General features: G+C 49.9%; 1 protein-coding gene across 1 annotated transcript in view; it reads left to right on the forward strand.

Moving 5' to 3' along the window:
• LOC122369992 (CD109 antigen-like) overlaps positions 1-24,595 on the forward strand; it is a 79,804-nt gene that overhangs the window by 9,907 nt on the left and 45,302 nt on the right. The window contains exons 2-5 of the mRNA XM_043345207.1: positions 4,689-4,896; positions 17,554-17,722; positions 18,048-18,118; positions 20,547-20,598. Of these exons, the coding sequence (XP_043201142.1) occupies positions 4,689-4,896; positions 17,554-17,722; positions 18,048-18,118; positions 20,547-20,598 (500 nt within the window). The remainder of the gene's footprint in view (positions 1-4,688; positions 4,897-17,553; positions 17,723-18,047; positions 18,119-20,546; positions 20,599-24,595) is intronic.

Consider the following 24,595-nt stretch of genomic DNA (forward strand, 5'->3'; position numbering starts at 1 on the left):
GACAGGGACTCTGATCCTTAGTCATCAATCCAATGGCGACGAATGGAGGCTGGAGGGGCCTTAGTCAGCCTCGAGTGGCGACGGGGGACTCTAGAAGGTACAGTCCACAGCAGAAGTAATGTGTGGTTTCAGTCATGGGTATGTTCTGCTTCTGAAGCCTAGAAACGATTAGCCAGACTGCAACGAGACTTTAAATGTAGCTTACATGTATGGCGCACCCTTGCAGCTACAACTTTATCTATTGACGTCTTCTTTTCAATCAGTTCGCATTTAAAAATCGTCGGTCAAAGTCATCCGTTGAGATTGGTAAAACCACACATTACTTTTGCGGTGGGCTGCACAAACGTACGCAGTCAGCCCTTCAATGACAATGAAAGGGTCCCTCCCTGGTCCTTGGTATAATTTCTCTGCGGTAATGGTGGTGGCCGGTGGGGGCTTAGGTCCTTAGTCATCTATCCAATGGCGGCAGTAGAGAGCAGCTCAAATCCTTAGTCAGCTACCCAATAGCGGCGCAGGACCTCATGTACTTAGATGGCCTTCAATGGGGATTTTAGGGGATCAAGTCCTTAGCCAGCCCTCGCAGTAGGGGCACAGGTCCTTCCCATTTCCCTGCAGTGGCGGCGGTAGGGGCTCAGGCCCTCCAATGGCAGCAGCGTGTCCGTGCGCGGCGCCAGTTGGGGCGGGGTGGCCGGCCGACCAGCGCTGCAGGAAAACCGACGTCATATCTGATGCAGTCAGCTAGAGGTGCGGACTCACTCTGCATTTGGTGGCCACTCGGGGCGACGCCCGGACAGTAAGGTGACACGCTGATGCTGCAATCCTGGTCTAGAGCGTACGCAGATAATATCCATTTTAAAGGGACCCTCCCACCTTCAAAAAAGTTAATGAATTGGCACGAAAGTGATGTCGCTCGGTTCAGAAAGAGCGAAAACGAATATCTACCAAATTTTATCGAAAAATATTCACCGGTTTTCAAGATATTAGACTTTTACTTTTGTTTACTTTTTGGGATCTCCGCTGTTCCTAGCGACTTTATTTGAAAGTGCGGCATTTGTTGCGCGCAAAGCAGCATATACCACCGCGTGCTACCATGGGCGGCGCCACCGGGGGGGGACGGGGGGGACAGGTCCCCCGCTATCGAAAGTTAGGGGGGTACAGTACCCCCCTATCGGCGAGGCCCGTTCAATAGTTGATAATAATGCATTATAGAGCTATCCGTCGCATTTAATGCATCGTTGGTTAATCAAGGCAGGTTCTGAATAAAGATTGCTGTTGGGATGCATCGCAGGGGGTCCTGGCCATCTGCAAAAGGTGTGGAGCTGTGATGCCTGTAGTTATAAGGTGATCGGCAGGGCCTCGGGGATCGTGCCCCCTTTTTGGGGCGCCAGGCAGGGTTATTACTTATTACCTCCCCACCCCACTGCCAGACCCCATTGCCGATAAAACCAAGTTCACTGAAATTCCATAGATTTCCGTTACTATATGAAAATTTTCCATTCCTAATTAGTCAAATTCAAGCATGGCAGTTCTACCACAGGAACCATTTGAAATCTATGCCATTTAACCCCAGCACTTGTGGGGAGAAGTGTTCGGATAGATCACAGGCAGGACCAAAAAAGCACGCAGTAGCCCAAGACCTTATAATTGGATATAGCATCGGCTCCCTCTCGTCAAGGGGTTCGATAGCACTCGTTTTTTTTTTCTGCAAAACTAAGTTCGGTCGGCGGCCGAACGGCTGGGGGTCTAATCGAGCCCCCCATCCCTCCCCTTCTTACGTCAGCGGCTGTGAAAATGCCATTACCAGCTGTTGAAACATGGCAGTTGCTTTTGCATGAGTGCACGAAAGGGTTTTAGGTCCGTGATACGTGAAACGTTCTACATGAAAATTGAGATACACCAGCTTATCAAATTGTGCTCACTGTGGTGCGCTCGGTTTTACCTTGACTAGTCTTTGAATTCTGGGGTGAAACAGACCAGTCAAGAAACCTGTTCCATAAGGAGAGCCACTAATGCTAAAGAGATGTGGGATGAGGTTTCCAGAGACCTTCATTACCTCCCAAAGGGGGTGCCCCGCCATTTGCCAATCCCTGCTGTAGTTGTTACGATTGGAGGGTGAATATGAGAACGATGCAGGTCGTGCCAACTGCCAGCTCGATCATGACGAACACAATGGTGCCGACATCACAGCTCTATTGCCATTTTTGACGAAGTTAATCAACAAGCACCGGAATCCTACCCTGGGGCATTTCACCTGCAGAGGTCGCCGGACCTGAGACCCTTTCACTCAATTTTTTCAACGGTGCATGCGCTCGTTTTTCTCGCGAAGCTCTTGGCAAGTAAAATCCATCAGAAAGTGTGATCAAATAACGGCTGGTGACCTTCCATGACCTAGCATGACCTTTTGAGTGACCACCGATGACATGACCACTGACGGCTAGCCATTAGCTGCACCCTGCCCGTTGCATATGGATCAGGTGGTGATGTCATGATTCTGAAATTATATTGCAGTTTTGGCGCACTTGTCAGAGCGGAAGACATTCCCACTTTTCCTCCATGACTATATGATGGTGAAGCCCTGAAGCTGACCAGACGTAAGATCGAAAATTTGAAAGTACGAAACGTAAGAATAGCTGGCACTGCTACTCATACCTAAGCAATCGCAGCTTGTAGGAAACCAGCTTTGAGTTGGCAAGACTGCAAATTTTGATTTAGAGGCAAGGATGCTTGAAAAGGTGATCGATCTTAGGTGTCCTAGGATAAGTTTGGAAACGGGATGCACCATTCGATGTGTTTTGGGCCTTGCCAAGTTTCGCGGCGTTACGTGCCTCGTTTTTTTTTTTGCATACACGATCAGTAGGTATCTACTTTTGGGATTTTCGGTCCCCGTCCCCCCCTATCGAAAACCCGTGGCGCCGCCCCTGCGTGCTACCAAACGTTTTAGTAAAAGATTTAAAAATCGTTAGATCTCCGCTGACGTCACAAATTCTAAGGGGGCATACCAATGCACTAGCCCCTTAGAATCCGAAAACTGCAAGTTTGAAATTCCATATCTCCGAATTAAAGCATTTGTCGATGTTGTGAGTGCCCAAACCGGTATTTGCAGGCCATGGCCACCAATTTGGCTATCTCAACTCAAAACTAATGTTAAGGTGGGAGTGTCCCTTTAAGTTGGGGTGTGTATGTGCTCGGAAGCCCTGTCTGATGAGTTAGTTATGTGGCTACTGTGATGATGAATCAGTCAAGTGACGCACGGTACTAAACTTTGCATCACTAGCTAGAACAAAGCACGAACTCAGCAAGGTGGAACGCGTTTTTCTGGAGCAGACTGGCTTGCTGTGAGTGTTTGTATAGGAGGGCACAGTTGTTCATTGCAGCAGAGATATTAACTCTCTTCACCTCACAGCATCGCATTGTACACACATAAAAATATTGACACCGTTAGCGGTGTAATTGCACAGTACATATCTGAGCACTTGAGGAAAGTTAATTTAGTCCCTTCCCCGCTTAAATTACTCGCGCTTCTAAATGAACACCGGGAAGAAGGTAATAGAACACTGTTAGGAGGGTTGGGTGTTTTACTACATGTAGCAAAACACCCAACCCTCCTAACAGTGTTCTATTACCTTCTTCCTGGTGTTCATTTAGAAGCGCGAGTAATTTAAGCGGGGAAGGGACTAAATTAACTTTCCTCAAGTGCTCAGATATGTACTGTGCAATTACACCGCTAACGGTGTTAATATTTTTCTGTGTGTACGGCTTACACACAGGCGAATTTAATGCGTAGCGACTTACTTTTCTCTAAAATCTTCATAAAAGATACTGAAACCGTATACATAGGTACCTACACTCTGCACTTATGAACATCAAGAACATCTTACGTTGAGCCATTCATGATTCGAATGTTTTTAGGTTCTGGGTCTTATGGCTACTGCTTAAGGTCTGGTAACTACCTGACGGTTCCGCGTGACCCTCTGCCAGTTCCTTCAGTTATCCAGTTATGTAACACAACCATTGACAGTTCTGACCTGCACTGCTGCCACAACCATGGCCGGATCGACACATCAGGCAAGGGCATAGCCACACCACCTGCGTATAGTATCGCTATGTCCCCCTCCCTTCCTGTGAGCCAAAAACCCGTCTCGATAGTCACCAAACGGGTCCCAACCGTCGACGCTGACCGCAGCTCGGCATGACGAAGGATTAACGCGTACGTACGTATCTGCGGTGACGGGAGTCGCCGAGAGGGCTGCCTCAGCTGCCAGCCTGGTGACGTGGTGATAAATCACTGGGAATGAAGATCGCCATTCGCCATTCTTACATCAATCAGGCGGGCCTCTGTTTGAGATGGAATATTTGTGCTTCGTAAATTATGTTATGTTTCTCGATATCTGTTTTCTGTTAAACGTTACGACTTGCGTTTTGAAAATGTTTTGCATTACCTATTGGCAGCTTCAGAAGATCGATTCCCTCACAACTATTGTTATGCTGGCGTTTTTACATTAAGCATTGGCTAGTTCAGGTTTACCTAGTTATAGCCGTTATTCGGCTGAAAAACTACCAAGACTCAACCGTGGACCTAATTTGACCAGATCGCACGAAATATGACCAGAGGTGCCGTCACGTAAACGACTTATATCACTAGCGATATCGTTTCACTGCACAATAACATTCTCTCCGTCCTCCCACAGTCGGTACATGGTGCTGGCGTCTCGTCTGGTGCGTCCCGGTACCATTTACCGGGTACTGGCCGTACTTCTAGACGCCGGCGGGAAGGTACACTCAGATAACCTGCGGTACCCGCTCGATGTGCGCGCATCAGTCTCTCGGGACGGCGTCGAACTGGCCTCCAGTATGAAGACCATGGGACGCGGAGACATCCAGATGATGATGATGAGGGTAAGTTCGGCACCAGACCAAGGAAAAATGGCTATGTATTTGCAGTCCATGCAAATTTAACCATGCCATTTAAAATGTGATTTATTTGCGGTTTTCCAATTCATTGATTATATATATTTATTTGTTATAGAAGACATAAATTTTTAGACATAAATTTGCAGTACAACAAAGAGCCACTGGGGCCCATACTTGGTTGCACATTTGCACAGTCTGTCAAAATGCGTGCCACCTTTCCGCTTTTCTCCCTAACTTATGTGTGTGAAGTCGGCACAAAACAGCGACACATTGCAGGCATAAAGCATACCTACGCCACATTACCAACATTTTGCCACTTCATCACTTCATCAATCATTTCGTCACAACTCTTCCCTGCCCCCCCCCCCCCCCCTCGGCCACGCACTATCATCGCCAAATGTCTCACAAGTCCACTGCCATGCAAGGCATCTCCAAACAATTCGCATATAAGCTCAACGGAACAGCATCAAACACCCGCAACAACATTCTGCAGACATATTGCAACCTAATACCAGGCATAATTTTTGCTATGAATTCACGCACATCTTACATTGATCACATGCACACATCAGTTGGCTAGTCCCACCTATATCTGTATACTATATCCCGCTCTGTAAAGTATTTGTCGAGGCTATGTTTAAATGTTTCGAGGGAGGTTGCACTTATTACGCTAGTTGGTAAACTGTTCCAATGACCTACCACTCTTCTACTGAAAAACGACTGCCTTAACTTTGTCCTGCTACGTTTAATGGCAAGCTTATATTGATGGCCCCTGCTTCTGCCCTCCAAATTGAAATCAAACATATCCCTAAGGTATCCTGTGGCTTGGCCATTTACGAATTTAAACACCTCGATCAAGTCTCCCCTAAGCCTTCTGTATTTGAGAGAAAATAGCTTAAGCGATTTTAATCTATCCTCATAATGCAGATCTTTCATACCATTTACCATCTTTGTCGCCCTTTTTTGCACTCTTTCCAAAAGCAAACTATCTTTTTCATGCATTGGAGACCATGACTGAACGCAATATTCCAAATGAGGCCTAACGTATGCACAATAAAGCGTAAGCAAAACCTCTGCACTTTTGTACGAAACATTCCTGTTTATTGCTCCAAGCATCCGAAGGGCCTTTTTTCTGGCTGCTTGTACTTGTTCAGTTGAAGAAAGCTTCTTATTAATAATCACGCCCAAGTCCTTTTCACTGTCTATATTACATAATGTTTGTCCCCCCATTGTGTATGAAGTGTCATAATGTTCTCTACCAATATGCATGACCTTGCACTTTTTAAAATTAAACTTCATTTGCCACTGCTCTGACCATTTTACGAGCCTATCAAGATCTGATTGGAGCTCATTATGATCCTTATCGTCCCCTATAACCCTAAATATTTTAAGATCGTCAGCAAATTTCAGCGTATCACTATTCACAACAGTTTCGATAGAGTTGACAAAAATTAAGAAAAGCAATGGTCCCAGGACGGATCCCTGTGGAACCCCACTTAGCACATTTCTCCATTTTGATTTAGTGCCATTTAGCACTACCCGCTGTTGTCGATCAGATAACCAATTCTCAATCCAGCTTAAGATTTGACCATCTATTCCATGACATTTGAGTTGTAAGCAGAGCCTTTTATGGGGGACCGTATCGAAGGCTTTACTGAAATCAAGGAAAGAGACATCTAGCTGCTTACCCTGATCAAAAGTCTCTGTCGCCTCATCAAGAAATTTCAAAAGGTTAGTGAGGCATGAGCGCCCTTTCATAAATCCGTGTTGAGATTCTTTTATAATATCATTCTCCTTCAGAAAACAAACTATGTTATCCTTAATAATCGATTCAAGTAGTTTACATACCAAGGAGGTAAGACTGACAGGTCGGTAGTTTTCAGCACAACTTTTATCACCTTTCTTAAATATTGGGACTATATTTGCTTTTTTCCAATCAGTAGGAATGTCTGCATCGTTAAGGGATCTCGTAAATATTATAGATAATGGAATTGATAACTCTTGTTTACATTCCTTTAATACCTTTGCATATATTTCATCAGGCCCTTCAGATTTATTTGACTTTAGTCTCTCAATATACTGTTGAACCAAGCCACAACCTATCTCGCCTAAGTTTCCAACCATTGCATCAGTAACCATCTGTGGTAGAAGTGACTCAAAACCATCCGTGTCCTCAACGGTAAACACCGATTGAAACTGAGTACTTAGTAATTCTGTCATTTCGCTGTCACTAGATACTACATTGTTGTTCGACTTCAGGGGTCCAACGCCTCGTGTGATCTACTATTATAAATCTTAAAAAGTCCGCCGCCGTCGGGGTTACGCAGCCGGCGTTACTCCCAAAAACGCCTATTGCGGCGCCGTCGATTGACGCACGAGGGTGAAATTTTCACGACTCGTGGGTCACGTAATTCAACAGGTCGTATTAAATTTTGGGCACGATTCGGCCGGGGGTGCACCCGTGGCGCGTGCTCATGTGCGCCATAGGGATAGCATTAGAATCGCGACCGGCGCCGAGCAGAGGGCACGTGCTTTAGGCCCAGTTGTTCGCTTAAAAAACTGAGTGAAAAGCATCAGAGCCGGCAGGTCATTGAACTTTGACAACAAAGGCCGACACAGGGCACCGCTCGCCAAGGGGATTCGCCAGTAAATACAATTAATTCGTGTTTGCAATATCTCGGCCGTTTCTGGGCCGATTTAGCTGAAACTTGGACTGTCGGTGGTAGTGTAGGGTAGGGTAGGGTAGGGTAGGGTAGGGCAGGGTAGGGTACGGTAGGTTAGGGGTAGGGGTAGGGGTAGGGTAGGGTAGGGTAGGGTAGGGTAGGATAGGGTTAGGGTAGGGTAGGGTAGGTTTGTGTAGGGTAGGGTAGGTTTGTGTAGGAGTAGGGTAGGGTAGGGTAGGGTAGGGTAGTGTAGGGGTAGGGGTAGGGTAGGGTAGGGTAGGGTAGGGTAGGGTAGGGATAGGGTAGGGTAAGGTAGGGTAGTGTAGGGGTAGTGTAGGGTAGGGTATGGTATGGTATGGTATGGTATGGTAGTGTAGGGTAGGGTAGGGTAGGGTAGGGTAGGGTAGGGTAGGGTAGGGTAGGGTAGGGTAGGGTAGGGTAGGTAGTTTAGGGTAAGGTAGAGTAGGGTAGGGGTAGGGTAGGGTAGGGATTAGGGTAGGGTAGGGTAGGGTAGGGTAGGGTAGGGTAGGGTAGGGTAAGGTAGGGTAGGGTATGATAGGGTAGTAGGGTAGGGTAGGGTAGAGTTAGGTAGGGTAGGGTAGGGTAGGGTAGGGTAGGTTAGGGTAGTAGGGTAGGGTATGGTAGGGTAGGATATGGTAGGGTATGGTAGGGTAGGGTAGGGTAGAGTAGGGTAGGGTAGTAGAATAGGGTAGGGTAGGGTAGGGTAGAGTAGGGTAGGGTAGGGTAGGGTAGGGTAGGGTAGGGTAGAGTAGGGTAGGGTAGTAGGGTAGGGTAGGGTAGGGTAGAGTAGGGTAGGGTAGTAGGGTAGGGTAGGGTAGGGTAGGGTAGGGTAGTAGGGTAGGGTAGGGTAGGGTAGGGTAGGGTAGGGTAGTAGGGTAGGGTAGGGTATGGTAGGGTAGGGTAGGGTATGGTAGGGTAGGGTAGGGGTAGGGTAGGGTAGGATTAGGGTAGGGGTAGGGTTGAGTTCAAAAAGGCCCAACATACAAAACACTTGAACACCCCGCAAGTATCACCATCCCTGTTCAATTAAAAACAGCTACCCAAATCTACCCAAATAATACAGCTAAAAATACAAGTCAATCACCCAAACTAATGCGCCCGTAACATAACATAAATCAAAACATACAGTTATCGCGTAAACCTGTACCTCTAGGGTGAAAAAGAGGGTGAAATTTTCACGACTCGTGGGTCACGTAATTCAACAGGTCGTATTAAATTTTGGGCACGATTCGGCCGGGGGTGCGCCCGTGGCGCGTGCTCATCTGCGCCATGGGGTAAGCATTAGAATCGCGACCGGCGCCGAGCAGAGGGCACGTGCTTTAGGCTCAGTTTCTTCGCTTGCAAACCTGAGCGAAATCAGAGCCGGGAGGTCGTTGACCTTTGGCAATGAATACCGACGCCGGGCACCGCTCGCCAAGGGGATTCGCCAGTAAATACAATTAATTTGTTTTTGCAATATCTCAGCCATTTCTGGGCCGATTTAGCTGAAACTTTGACTGTCGGTGGTAGTGTAGTGTAGGGTAGGGTAGGGTAGGGTAGGGTAGGGTAGGGGTAGGGTAGTGTAAGGGTAGGGTAGGTTAGTGTAAGGGTAGGGTAGGGTAGGGTAGGGTAGGAGTAGGGGTAGGGTAGGGGTAGGGTAGGGTAGGGTAGGGTAGGTTAGGGTAGTGTAGAGTAGGGGTAGGGTAGGGTAGGGTAGGGAAAGGTAGGGTAGGGTAGGGTAGTGTAAGAGTAGGGTAGGGTAGGGTAGTGTAAGAGTAGGGTAGGGTAGTGTAAGGGTAGGGTAGGGTAGTGTAGGGGTAGGGGTAAGATATAGGGTAGGGTAGGGTAGGGTAGAGTAGGGTAGGGTAGGGTAGGGTAGTAGGATAGGGTAGGGGTAGGGTAGGGTAGTGTAGGGATAGGGGTAGGGTAGGGTAGGTTAGTTTAGGGGTAGGGGTAGGGTATTAGGGTAGGGTAGGGTAGGGTAGGTTAGGGTAGTAAGGTAGGGTAGGGTAGGGTAGAGTAGGGTAGAGTAGGGTAGGGTAGGGTAGGGTAGAGTAGGGTAGGGTAGTAGGGTAGGGTAGGGTAGGGTAGGGTAGGGTAGGGTAGGGTAGGGTAGGGTAGGGTAGGGTAGGGTAGGGTAGGGTAGGGTACGGGGTAGGGTAGGGTAGGATAAGGTAGGGGTAGGGTAGGGGTAGGGTAGGGGTAGGGTAGGGGTAGGGGTAGGGTAGGGTTGAGTTCAAAAAGGGCCCAACATACAAAACACTTGAACACCCCGCAACTATCACCATCCCTTACAGTTCAATTAAAAACAGCTACCCAAATCTACCCAAATAATATACAGCTAAAAATACAAGTCAATCACCCAAAACTAATGCACCCGTAACATAACATAAATCAAATCATACAGTTATCGCGTAAACCTGTACCTCTAGTCTATATTATAAATCCTAAAAAGTCCGCCGCCGTCGGGGTAACTCCCAAAATGGCTAATTACGGCACCGTCGATTGACGCAGGGGGGTGAAAGTTTCACGGCTCGTGGGTCACGTCATTCAACATGTCGTATTAAATTTTGGGCACGATGCGGCCAGGGGTGCGCCCGTGGCGCGTGCTCACTTGGTGTGCCATAGGGTTAACACTAGAATCGGCAACAGACTATTGCTCGGGAACGGTAAGGGCTACGGGGGTGAAATTTTCGCTGCAAGTCGGACGCGTGCACTCATTTGTCGTATTAAATTTTCGAGGGGGTGGGTTCAGCGGTGTGCACGTGGTGGGGCCGCGACCGGCGCCGAGCAGAAGGCACGTGCTTTAGGTTCAGTTGTTCGCTTAAAAAACTGAGTGGAAAGCAACAGAGCCGGCAGGTCATTGACCTTTGACAACGAAGGCCGACACAGGGCACCGCTCGCCAAGGGGATTCGCCAGTAAATACAATTAATTCGTGTTTGCAATATCTCAGCCGTTTCTCGGCCGGTGGTAACTTGGACTGTCGGTGGTAGTGTAGGGTAGTGTAGGGTAGGGTAGGGTAGGGTAGGGTAGTGTAGGGTAGGGTAGGGTAGGATAGTGTAGTGTAGGGTAGTGTAGGGTAGGGTAGGGTAGGGTAGGGTAGGGTAGTGTAGGGTAGGGTAGGGTAGGACAGGGTAGGGTAGGGTAGGGTAGGGTAGGGTAGGTAGGGTAGTGTAGGGTTAGGGGTAGGGTAGGGTAGGGTAGTGTAAGGGTAGGATAGGGTAGGGTAGGGTAGGGTAGTGTAGGGTAGGGTAGGGTAGGACAGGGTAGGGTAGGGTAGGGTAGGGTAGGGTAGGTAGGGTAGTGTAGGGTTAGGGGTAGGGTAGGGTAGGGTAGTGTAAGGGTAGGATAGGGTAGGGTAGGGTAGGGTAGGGTAGTGTAGGGTTAGGGGTAGGGTAGGGGAGGGTAGGGTAGTGTAAGGGTAGGGTAGGGTAGGGGTAGGGTAGGGTAGTGTAGGGTAGGGTAGGGTAGGGTAGGGTAGGATAGTGTAAGGGTAGGGTAGGGTAGGGTAGGGTAGGGCAGGGCAGGGTAGGGGTAGGGTAGGGTAGAGTAGGGTAGGGTAGGGGTAGGGTAGGGTAGGGTAGGGGTAGGGTAGGGTAGGGTAGGGCAGGGTAGGGTAGGGTAGTGTAGGGTAGGGGTAGGGTAGGGTAGGGTATAGTGTAGTGTAGTGTAGGGGTAGGGTAGGGTAGTGTAGGGTGGGGTAGGGTAGGGGTAGAGTCGGGTAGGGTAGGGTAGGGTAGGGTAGGGTAGGGTAGGGTTGAATTGAGTAACATCCTAACTTATACAAAGGGCTCGAACAACTCGCATGCATCACCATCATACTTTACAGTTCAATTAAAAGCAGTTACCCAGTTCTACAGAAGTAATACCCATAAAAATGCAAGTTTATACACCCAAACTAATGCATCCGTTAATCATACGTATCAAAACATACAGTTATCGCGTAAACCTGTACCTCTAGTATTATTTAATTTATAAAAGCTAAAGAATTGTTTGCTGTTTCCTTGACAGTTTCTTGCCAGATCTAACTCCTTTGCTCGTTTAGATGCTCTGACCTTCTTTTTGAGCAAATTTCTACACTTCTTGTAATTTATCCTATCTGATTCAAGAAAGGCACCCTTCTTCATGGCCCTAAAAGCAGCCTTCTTACATCTTATGGCATTTCTGACCTCAGGAGTAAGCCATGGAGGGTTCAATTTCCTTCTAGATCGTTTAGTTTTCGTTGGTATACATCTCGACTGAATGTCGAACAATACCGCTTTAAAGGCATTCCATGCTTGAGAAGCACTTAAATCTAAAAGCCTCTGATGCCAATTAACCTTCGATAGCTCATTTCGCATCATTCTAAAGTTCGCCTTATTAAAGTTTGGAACATCGGCTAGGTTATCCTTGGGTTTGACCTTTGACGGAATAAGAAAGTTAACCATATTATGGTCACTCTTGCCCAACCCTTCACCAACCTTAAGTTCTTTTACCATCTCCATGTTGTCAGAAAATACCAAATCCAAAATAGAACCCCTTCTAGTTGGCTCGCTAACAAATTGATTCATGAAGAGTTCCTCCTCTAAGAGATTTCTATACATTTTGCATGCCTTTGTGTCCCCTGTTCTTTCTTCGTATTCTTTAAGGTTAAAATCTCCCATTATAAGACAATTTGTTTTGAAGTTTCGACGAATTTCCTCACATATCATGCCATCTACCTCCAGCTGTGGGATTTCCATAATATTACCGGGCCTATAGAAAACCCCAAGTCTTATATCGTCATGGACATCTTTCCCCAGTCTCACATCAATCCATATTGACTCTACCTGCTTTGCCTTCAATGCATCATCCACTTTAAGAGCACTATACAGACTATTAACGTAAATAAGGATCCCTCCCCCCTGTTTGGCTTCCCTACAGCAAGAAAACATATTGTATCCCTGCACTTCAAAATCCGTGAGTCTGTCGCCATTAAAGCTTTCACTTACCCAAGTTTCTGTAACGCAAACAATATCTGGCGTGTTTACAGCTAAGTAACATTTAAATTCGTCAAATTTCGAGCGTATGCTCTGTGCGTTGAGCATAACACATTTGACATTGTGTCTAGCTTTAAGATTACATTGAGTACCAGCACTATCACAGAACTTCGAGTCCCTAGGGAGATGCTGAGTCATACTATCTCCTCGATTACTTACCAACTGACACTCATGACCCCCCAACACGGCTAGTTTCCCGAAAGTACATTGGTGTACGCCTCAGCCAAAACTGAGGCTCCCCTGTCTGAGAAATGTAAACCATCTCCCAGGTAGTAGGTCCCTTGTCCATAAAACTCCTCCCACAAGTCGACAAATTTGAAGCCCATGTTTGAGCAGAGCTTCTCAACTGAGACATTTGCAGCTAAGGCACGTGAGTACCATTCTCTGGAGGCAGACATACGGGGAAGAATACCAGTTACGACCACCGGTTTTCTCGCCTCCCTTAAGCTTCGCAGCAAAGCACGGTAATCCTGGATAAGTTTGACACTGCGCCTCGGACCTATATCGTTCACACCGACCTGAACTATTACGACATCAGGATCGCACTTGCTCAGCTCCTCCTGAACTGTAGCGTCTACGTCCGAAACAGATGCTCCCGGAACGACCACGCACCTGTCCTCTTTTTTACAAAACGCCTTTTTTAGAGGCCTCACCCTGGAGCCTCCCACAACCAGGTACCTCACCTCGTCCTTCTCGGCATCTGCCAGCACTTCATACCTGTTTGAGGTGTGGACTGGGATATGCTTTCCTTCGGTCACGGGATGGGATCTCGTTCCTTTCACCGTCGTCCACCCAGTCGACTCCTCTTCTATCCTCTTCGGCACGGTGTCAACTCCGCTTGCTCTCCCCTTCGGTACGGTCTCAGTTTCATCCAATGTCATGAAGAATCTGCTGTTTGTATCACCGATTTCGTCGATCCCACGTGTAGGCTGGGTCGTAGAGTGGTCGACGAGGCCAATTCTCTGACTGACCTCACTGACCTGACCTGTGGTTTGCCTTGACAGCTCCAGAAGGTAGGTCGCACAAGAGCCGCAGAGACCGTGCCCCTCCGACTGAGCATTTCCTCCCTTGCCGTGATCTGATGCCGACATCGCGTTTCCTTCCCTGCTGTGATCTGCTGGGGTACGCCGTTCCTCGTAGAGCTCAGCAAGTTGACGCCTCAGAGAAGCATTTTCTTCCAAGAGCTGATTCACTTGCGTTTCTAAGTCTGTCTTCGTTTTCCTCTTTATGACCGTGACCTTCTTATCTTTCACGATCATATTGTGTTTTTCTGTCAAGCTGCTCTCTTTACGCCGATCAGCCTCTCCCGTTTCTTCTGCAGTTTCGTAGCAGGCATCCGCCTGTCCATTGATCACTTCTTCCTCAATATATGAATCTTTGCTTTTGTTTTTTCCATCCGGAGTATCACTTTCGTGTAAATCTGGTTCTTTTCTGTTTCCTTCTTCATTCTTAGATTCTTCCGATACAGCCATAGTTGGTGAAACATCTGATCGAACTCTCCTTCGGCGTTTACTTGGCATTATGCAATGTCTCAATTTCGAGATCTGTCGTCAAATCCAGCACGTGATTGGCGATAAAAATCAAGAGCTTTTTGACGATGGTGACTTACCGAAATATTGGTTTCTAGGTCAAAAATATCCAATATTTGCCTGATGATATATGCTTCGTTCTTGCTATATCTCTTTTTACAATTTATAATACGACTGTTCTGCGTTAAATTAGGAATGTATCCATATACATTTCAGGGTATGACATGATCCGATTACGCTAAAATAAGCATAAATCAGGAGCTTTACCAAAACACGTCTGACTCTTCCAAAAGAGTCAACAACAAAAGGGCATAATTGACAAAAAGACATAATTGAACACCAGCTATTACTTTATTTAATGGGAGCTTTCGAAAGCTATGCAGCTTTCTTCGTCAGCCTTGGTACAAAACACTAAAACAGATCCATATAAAATTAAACAGTTACATTAGACACCACAAAAAGCGAAAATGGCGCATCTGGATATTTTTTGAAAAAAATTCTCGCTGTTTCTTTTCGATCGCGCTACCATCAAGCACGTCACACAATAACAATACACGCACATGACAAAATACCACACATTTCAGTCTAACACACGGTAGACATTTGCGACTGGAACACCTGGTTTTGTGTTTAGCGCACGCCCCCTCGCCTTGTCAATGAAAATACCCTCTTTTATCTTCCGTTTTTTCCACTCCCTCTCAAAAGCCAGGATTTTGACCCCCTCCCACGCGATGATGTCCCGTCTCTATGACGTGTTTTGAAATACCGGAATGATTTTCGTCCATGTTTCTAATAGCCCGTTTGTGTTCTTTTTCCCTAGTTTTAATGCTTCTTCCCGTTTCCCCGATATACACCTGGTCACACTCGCACTCATACTGGTACACGAGACCGGCATTCTGATGTGGACCCCGTCTATCTTTCGGTTTCACCAAGATACCTCTTAAGTTTCGGTCTGGTTTGGTAGCCACTCGGGCGTACGGCTTCAGCGCACGGGTCACCTTCTCCGTTACCCCTTTAACGTAAGGTATGACAACAAGAGGTTTGTCATCACGCTGATCCCTGGGCCTGGCCTCCCTGTTCCTAACTTTCCTGCGGGTCGCCTGTATGAACCGCTTAGGGTAGTTGTTGGCCCTGAGCACCCTGTTGACATGGTCAGCCTCTACTACTCTATCCGAGTCGTTGGTTATCAGCTGCTCCTCCCTCCTTACCAAGGACCGAACCACTGATTCTTTATGTTGAGCGCTGTGATGCGAGTCGAAATTTAGATAGCTGTCCGTATGGGTCGCTTTCCGGTGTACTGTAGTTTTGACTGAGCCGTCATCCATCCTACTTACCATCACATCCAAAAAAGGCAGGCTTTGCTCGTTTTCCCTTTCTACAGTAAACTGAATGCCAGTTACCTGTCTGTTCAGGTGCTCGTGGAGACTGTCCACAAGGTCCCTTCCCACGACAACAGAAGTGTCATCCACGTACCGCTTCCAAACAGTGACCGGATGTAGGAACGACTCGAGGGCTCTCTGCTCTACCTCTTCCATAAACAAATTCGCCACCACTACACTGACAGGGCTCCCCATCGCCGTCCCTTTGTTCTGTTTGTAAAAGTTGCCATTCACCTGGAAATAGGTGGTGTCCAGGCACAGGCGCAGCAGCAGCAGAATGTCCTCTACATCCATCCCGGTCCTAGCCAGAATACTGTCATGCCCCTTGTTTTTATCCTCTTCCAGCCGTCTCTTGGCTACGTCGCACGCTACGTCCGTGGGAACAGAGGTAAATAGGGATGTCACATCAAAGGATACCATCTCCTCCTCCTCTTCGAACTTCAAAGTTTGCACAAAGTCAGCAAAATCACTCGAGTTCCTGATATGTGAAGAAGTGTTACCTACTAGCGGGGCTAGGAGACGGGCCAGGTGCTTAGCTAACGAGTAGGTAACTGATCCAATCGTTGACACGATCGGTCTCAACGGCACTCCCGGCTTATGAACCTTAGGCAAACCATAGAACAGTGGAGGCAAGGGGTCAGAAGGGTACAGCTGTAAATATTGACTTCTTGACACATTACCCTTGTTTTCTACAGACTTTAGAGTCTCCCTGACTTTACGAGTGAACACAGGGGTGGGGTCCTTCTGCAGCGGTTCATAAGTATCCGTATCAGATAGCAGGTCGTTTACCTTATCTCTATACTGCTCTGTAGTCATAACACAAACTGACTTCCCCTTGTCACTCGGTAAGATCATAATATCCTCCCTTTTTTGAAGATCATGTAGGGCGCGCCTTTCCTCGACCGTGAGATTGTCGCTTGAAGGTTTGAAAGTTTGAAGAGCCTTAGTGACCTCAAAACGAACCTTGGCGGCTTCATCCTGTGACATGTCACTCCTAGATAACAATTTCTCAACTTCAGTAATAAATTCGACATTGTCTACCTTCTAAGGTGTTGGAACGAAATTCAACCCTCTACTTAACACCCCAATTTCGGCCTCACTCAGCGGTTGGCCAGACAGATTTACAACCCAGTTGTCCTTAAGTTGTCCTGAGCGGCGCTCACATTGCTCAGTAGGCCCCTGTAGGCCATCACCTGGGAGGGGCGTGAGACCAGACACTGAGTCGGTACCAGAGCTGAAACCGACCGTGTCGGCTGCTGGAACGGCTCCTTCAGTTGCGTCTCCATCATCCCCGTGCCGCACTGCTGAGTGGACGTCCCTCTGACTCCCGTTCAGTCGCTGTTCGCCGTTGGTAGAGGCGGTCGAATCGTCGTTCGTAGAAGTTTCCCCTCGATGGTCGGTCGTTAAGGTCGTCGTGAATTAAAAATTCGACACCGTCGTTCGGCGCAGAGACAGCTGAACCCACAGCGGTGGCAGCAGATGATAAGGGTGCATTGTTGACGTTGGCCTCAGCGCCGTCCCCCGGCTCCCTGAGACGGGTGCCAGAGAGTCTAGTAAATTTAGTCTTCTGACACTCCTTCACTTTACGGTACTCTGACTGCTCTCTAGCGCTGAGCTTACTCTTCAGTGTTTCAAATACATCTCTCTCCAAAACCCTGCTCCGTTCTGCTCCCGAAAGCTCCCATTAAATAAAGTAATAGCTGGTGTTCAATTATGTCTTCTATAACTATGCAACCGTCCCAGCTAAATAACAATACTTACAATTATATTTATTTGTATTTGTTTATTTTTATCCCGTCTATACAGCAGAGCATATGCGAGTTACTTGGATTGATAATGTGTTCATGATGTTTTGTTGTAAATATAGAGTTGTTGTAGGTATTATTTCGTGCGTAAACGATTTACGGCGTTTGACAATAGGTTCCAATATTTTCAGCAAATATCAATAAGCCGTTCTTTTTGGTGCGGCAGCATATCTGGCATGTCCCTCCCCCCCCACCACACACACCAAAAAAAAATCGCAAATACCATCCTCCCTAACACCCCCCTCAGATTCCGAGCACCTCCACGCCGGGTAACTACCAGCTGCGCCTGGAGGGGGACCACAAGGGAGACGTCGGCGGCAGCGTCTTCGTCAACGAGACCAGGCTCGAGTTCGCACAGCGCTTCCTCACCGTACTGATCCAGACCAACCGGCCGCTCTACAACTTCGGACAGACCGGTGAGATTTCTTATACCTAGAGGGAGGGTGGTTCTTAACGGCACAGTGTGATTTAGTGGATCGCAGCAGTTTAAGATCTGCACGATCTTTGCGGCTCATTCTCATTTACACATACCGGCACAGGTGAAAAATTATAAAGGAGATAAGACCAATGGTTGAAATTGATTTTGTATGAGATTTACCTTTCGGTTTAACGCATTGGGCGCATTGTTCCGTTCTAAAACTTTACTGCGGTTCAGCTACTGTTTTAAAGTTAATGTTAAGGGAACGCCCGGCGTTTACTTGTTTTCAGCGACATTTTACAGCTATGCTGTTTTTGTTTCAGTATCATTCCGAGTGGTGATGCTGCGGACAGATCTGAAGCCTTTTGACGATCCCATCGACGTCTATGTTTTGGTGAGTACGCTGCTAAAGAATTATAAGTCACATTTCTTTAAGCTTTCCAAATCATATTTTCCACCGTTTAAAGTCACATGATCCTGCCCTGCATCCAACTCATTCCCGTCCCAGCCAATGCAGCGGTGATAGTCTGGGAGCCAAGCCGTTGCAGGCCTCTGCAGCGGACGGGCTACCATGACCGGGCGGGGAGGGGGAGAGGGGGTTGAGCGGCACCGCTCCGACACTTGTATCCCCTCCCCTCCCGAACGGCAGAGGGTAGAGTGTCCCCTTTCAAAGCGAATTAGTGGGCGCCACTGAGTGGAAGCAGTGACGGTCCTTATCGTATGGTTTGTGCGGATGAAGTCGACAGTTCGTAACATGGGCACCGATCTCCCATACGGGAAAGGCTATTAGCCATTGGACGATTTCCGACCAGTTGAAGGGCAACTTGAGGTGTCGTCATAAACGACTGTTGCATAGCTGGCTAAGGGAACGATTTGCACGACTCAATTTACTCCTATGCTTTAATATATGCTTCCTGGAACAGGAGATGCCCTGTAAATGGGACTATAAGCGCCCGTTGGAGGGAAGATCGAATAAAAATGTTTTCTGTCCAACCAACTCTCAGCTTATTATTGTATTGATCTGTAAATCCAACAGCAATGTAGATCTCACTTTTACATAAGCTGATAAGCTGAAAGACCCCGCCCATCTAAGCCCAAATACCGCGCGATGGCTCAGCGGCTGCTCAGCCGAGCCGCCCGCCCTGTGACCGGACATAATGCACACAGTGGCACGCCGTGCCTGCTCAGTGCTCAGTCAGGGTGGCACAAACAATGTGGCCTGCAGAGGAACGTGACTGAGGAGGCCGGGCCAACGGGCCGACGGCTACTCGACCGTGCTTGGGGGAGAGGGGGAGAGGGAGGCAGGGGAGGGGTGGAATTGTTGACTGTTGCTGGTAGGTGCACTCAACTCTTGGTATTTGACCGGCAACTCCTAATTCATTCAGGAGGCACGTTCCTTGACTGCATTGCCAGACGCGGGATGCTCGGGCTGTTCTCTCTCTCTCTCTCTCTCTCTCTCTCTCTCTCTCTCTCTCTCTCTCTCTCTCTCTCTCTCTCTCTCTCTCTCTCTCTCTCTCTCTCTCTCTCTCTCTCTCTCTCTCTCTCTCTCTCTCTCTCTCTCTCTCTCTCTCTCTCTCTCTCTGTCTCTGTCTCTGTCTCTGTCTCTGTCTCTGTCTCTGTCTCTGTCTCTGTCTCTGTCTCTGTCTCTGTCTCTGTCTCTGTCTCTGTCTCTGTCTCTGTCTCTGTCTCTGTCTCTGTCTCTGTCTCTGTCTCTGTCTCTGTCTCTGTCTCTGTCTCTGTCTCTGTCTCTGTCTCTGTCTCTGTCTCTGTCTCTGTCTCTGTCTCTCTCTCTCTCTCTCTCTCTCTCTCTCTCTCTCTCTCTCTCTCTCTCTCTCTCTCTCTCTCTCTCTCTCTCTCTCTCTCTCTCTCTCGAAATTCGCCAAAGGGACTTTTGATAAAGTGGAGCTAGCCCATGTTCTCTGGGGCGAACGCCACCCGACGCCACATTTCGGTCCCAGTTTCTGCTCTGTCACCCCGACCCGCCGTCGCCCATGCCTTGTATTCTTTTCCCGCCCCGGTTCTTTGTCGCCATTTGTCGCCCGTTCGTCCTATCTACCGTGCGATCTAGAGGCGGCCTCCAGGTGCTGCTTCTATCTGAAAAAAATATCTCACCGGGGCGAGCGGGCGTCGGTATTTGTGATCGGTGCAGAACGTCTTGAAAGCTCGGAAACTTACGTGACTACGAATACCGCAATTGTAAGCGGAGTATAACGTGAGCAGCAATTCAAGGCCGATTTAACCGTTTTAGCCGGATGGGGAGTGAGTCATATCGTGATGGAATGAGATGCGTGAGACAAGGGGGAGCTTAGAGGTTCAGCTTTTCCCAAGTTCACTTGCTATCTTGTATTGCACCATAGCACATCTGTGCCAATCGGGATACGTTTTGATTGATTCGGAAGGTTATGAGGGCGGACGGTATCATCGTATTACGCATATGCGCGCAGTACCTTTTTGAGGCCGTGGTGACCCTAAACTGGACGTGTTTTAGATGAGAAGGTCGGATTACTGTTCGGAGGCAAGGCTTTCTCTTATAGTCGGAAGAAAATCCCTTCTATTTTTAACTGTGCCCATTGCTTCGGTACAAAAACAAAAATCGCCTTTTCCCGGATTTTGGAACGGATTCGATGTCATTGCTAAGTTTTGAAATGTCGCCAGGCATAACCTTTGAAATAGCCACTTTTCAAAATTCAAGGTAATAGGCAGCTAAAAATATATGACTCAATAGCAGCCTGTGCGTGAATTTCAATAGTGACTCTTTGCCGTAGGCATGACTATGCATCTAGCCACAGCCCACGCATTGACTCACGTTCGTTGCGTTTCAGGACAGTGACGGTTACATTATGCGACGCTGGCCTTCGGAGTCGTCCAATAACGGTGAGTCATCAACCGTGGAGCTGTCGGATGTCAGCAGTCAGGGACGGACTCGGAGTCGCTGGGTGGAGGGGAGAAGGGAAAGGCATCCACGTGGACGTGGTAGTCAGGAGAATCCAACCCTGACAGAGCTGTGCTATTCAATACAGACGTAGTTGTTTTGGGGGTAATTTAAGCACCATTTTTAAACAAGTCAACAATCGTATTCAGTATGATATCGGCACATTTTCCGTTGTCGTTACCCGGTAGGCCTAGCAACACCCGTCTCCACTCGACCCTGACCACCGAACGACCGTCCGACTGACCGTCTGGCTGGCTGGCCGTGGTCAGTGGTGTATCCGGGAGCCGACTCGAGGATTGACTTTAGGATGACGTCAGCACCCGTGCCGGCCGCCCGTTTGAATCGACGCGCGCTATAGCTGCTTGGTATGCGGGCTGCGGCTCGCCTAGGCACGTCCCAGGGTATATTGGCACGTCTCACCCACTCCGAGCCTGTGGCGAAGGCACGGTTTCCGGCGACTGCCTTATGTCGGATCGCCCTGGGCCTTGGTACAGAGCTGAGAGTTGTCGGACAACTGGGTAGTGGATATTATGGTTAGACCATTCCCTCCAATCAGTATTTTTATTTATTTTGTCTGCTTCACAATTCCTTCGCTTTCTTCGCATGCAATGCCTCTCTCTCTCTCTCCTTCCTCCGTCTCTCTCTCTCTCTCTCTCTCTCTCTCTCTCTCTCTCTCTCTCTCTCTCTCTCTCTCTCTCTCTCTCTCTCTCTCTCTCTCTCTCTCTCTCTCTCTCTCTCTCTCTCTCTCTCTCTCTCTGTCATGATTTAACTCGACCCTCCCGGCTCTCTATACCCAGCTCTTCTTCACTCAGTTTTTCAGTGTCTCACTCTCACTCTCTCCCACTCTGACCCTGTTCTATCCCTTCTCCTCCCTCTCTCCAGCGTCGATGTGCAGCTCGATGACCTCCTCCCCTCCTCTCTCCCAGCGTCTCTCTCACACCTGTCCCCGTCCACTCTGTCCCCGTCAGCCGTAGTGTACGGGCGGACCGCACAAAAGGCAGGCGGCTTGGTATGCGTTCGCCGTAGCCTGGGGCGGTGAGACGTCAGGCATTCAGGGCCACCCCGCCCCACTGGATCACTCGAGTCCCCCCCCCCTCGACCCTCTGCCCATCCCTCCCCGACTGGTGGTGATACGGTTGCTTCCCGCGGAGCGTATTGGTATACACTGACACTGATGATTGAGGTGCAAATTGGGCGGCGAAACGGAGGCCCATCGGGGAGACGCTGTGTCGGGACGGCTTATACAATCTTGGTCGGGGCTTACGTAAATACTGGGATTAGGTGGATCGAAGCTGTAGGTGCGAATTAGAGCGATACATTAGAATATTCAGATGTGCAAATGAGACGGTGGAGCCTTCCGGAATGTTCGAACACCGCTTGAGGTGAGTCATAGAGGTGTAAATTCGAGATTGGTCTGCAAAAAAGGACACACCGACGTGCGCAGTGTGCGCAGACAATGCGACAACCTGCAATAAATACCTATGGCTGAAGTCGGCTCGGCTCGTGATGGGCCTGCGAGTCGTAATTGTAGCCCTTGTCCCATGATATCCAATATCCGATACTTTCCCGTACCTATGATTTGAAGCTTATGATAGCAGAGCGTGCTGCATATGTCGGAGTAAATAACCGCTTTCTCCTTGGCCTGGGCGGTGTTAGACCGTCGTGCTCCTGCATGAGCTTTGTTGGTGAGCCGGGAAACAGCGCCTGAGTATCATGTAGGTCTGACCAAGGTCAACGAATGGTTGGAGGCATTTTACTCCATCGAGGAATTACAGCCATGACTGTATTCGGCGCTGACGTGACCGTTTTATGTCAGGCTTGCAATGATATTGCCTACTGCAACTCCCGCCTGACTGCTCTGCATTTTGGATTGACGTTCATAATAGCTTCGGAATGTCATGCATGATTCATCTGCTGAGCTCACGCAATAGCAGCGTGGATTTCAGGAAGTTGGTGTGCTCTGGAAGTTTTTCTTTCTTTTAGCTAAAAACAGTGAGTGATATGTTTAGGGCATTGCTTATTTCATGCTGACGGCAGATGATATAATGTGAGTTCTTTATTCCGCGTCTGTGATTGCGCGCCCACTTGGCGCACAGCCAACCAGAACACATCCACGCCCTGCGCGGGCCGGCGGCCGACTGCCGCACAACCGGCGACCGGTTTCCACCTGGCGGTCGCTAACTGAACTACGCGTAGCCAGGCTCACGATACAACACCCTGCCCCCCTGGATTTGAGTTCAAACATCGAACTATCAAACATAACTTACTCAACCTGCGAGCCACCACAAACTAGTCAAATTCAGTCCGGTCACTTACAGCGTCAACACTGCCGCCTATTTTAGTGCGATCACTGACATCGCTCACATCCGTGCGATACGAACATAACTACAAATTCACTGACTTTAGAGTCGCGCACGTCTGCCCTTACACTGCTTATCAATCTGTACTTCCAAACGATAATAACTAATCAGTCATCACCCTTCTCGGCGGTACAAATTGACCCACACTTTCCCTGGCCAATCACATCTGTTATCCACTTTATCGGTGGCACCTATTGACACACGGAATCACATATTCTTCCGCTCGATCCTTCCGCCCGATCACATCTCCGTTAAAATCACGTATTTTCCCACCCGATCACATCTCAGTTATCCACCTCCTCGGTGGCTGAGAGTGACGCACGGACAACCGCCGCCGCACCTCTGCCGGCGGTCCTTTACAATCGCCGCCGCGCGCGCCATGTCCTGTCCCACCGGCGCCGCTCACCACTCCTGGCGAAGCGTTAGGCTTGCTACCGCGCGCGCCGCCGGTCCCACCAGCACCGCTCACCGCTGCCGGCGGTCCGTCAGTAGCGCCACCGCGCGCGCGACCTGTGCCTTCGGTCTCGCTCACCGTCTCTCCACCGCTCGCACGAGGGCGACCAGCCCGATACCGGTCCGCTGCGTCGCCGCGCACCTCACCTGCCCTATCGGCACTGCTCGCAACCGCTCCGCCGCCCGTACGAGTACGGTCGTTCCGATGCCAGTCCGCTGTGCCGCCGCTGCACTCGGTGACTGTCTGACTGCTCCCGAGGACTGTCACCGCTCGGCTGTCTTCTCCGTCGCCTCCGCTGGCGCCGGCACCGACCCCGCCGAGCGCCACCGGTACAGCCGTCCTAGCGCCTTCGCTAGAGACCCCGCCGGCACGCCCGTCCCAGCGGCCGCCTCCCGCTGATTCCGGACCTGCTCCGTCGGATCAGTCCGATCTGAGCCGCTGCAGCCTCCGCTCCCGGCGCCGCCGCAGTCCCGACGGACCCGGCTCCTAGCGCCGCCACCGTCCCGACGGATCCGGCTCCCGGCGCCGCCGCAGTCCCGACGGACCCGGCTCCCGGCGCCGCCGCAGTCCCGACGGACCCGGCTCCCGGCGCCGCCGCAGTCCCACCGGACTGGTCTCCCGGCGCCGATGGCGTCCCGCCGGCCTGACCTCCCCGCGCCGCTGGCGTCCCGCCGGCCTGACCTCCCGGCGCCGCCGGCGTTCCGCCTGTCTGACCTCCCGGCGCCGCTGGCGTCCCGCCGGCCTGACCTCCCGGCGCCGCTGGCGTCCCGCCGGCCCGACCTCCCGGCGCCGCTGGCGTCCCGCCGGCCTGACATCCCGGCGCCGCTGGCGTCCCGCCGGCCTGACCTCCCGGCGCCGCTGGCGTCCCGCCGGCCTGACCTCCCGGCGCCGCTTGTGTCCCGCCGGCCTGACCTTCCGGCGCAGCTGGCGTCCCGCCGGCCTGACCTCCCGGCGCCGCTGGCGTCCCGCCGTCCTGACCTCCCGGCGCCGCTTGCGTCCCGCCGGCCTGACCTCCCGGCGCCGCTGGCGTCCCGCCGCCTACCAGCGCGCCGGCGCCCCCCAGCGTCCCAGCGCTCGCCAGCGACCCGGTACCCGCAGACTGCCGTGTCCCGGCGTCCGCTGTTC

The sequence above is a fragment of the Amphibalanus amphitrite genome, unplaced genomic scaffold (assembly GCF_019059575.1).
Source record: "Amphibalanus amphitrite isolate SeventyFive unplaced genomic scaffold, NRLGWU_Aamphi_draft 000034F_arrow, whole genome shotgun sequence".
Lineage (NCBI taxonomy): Eukaryota > Metazoa > Arthropoda > Thecostraca > Balanomorpha > Balanidae > Amphibalanus > Amphibalanus amphitrite.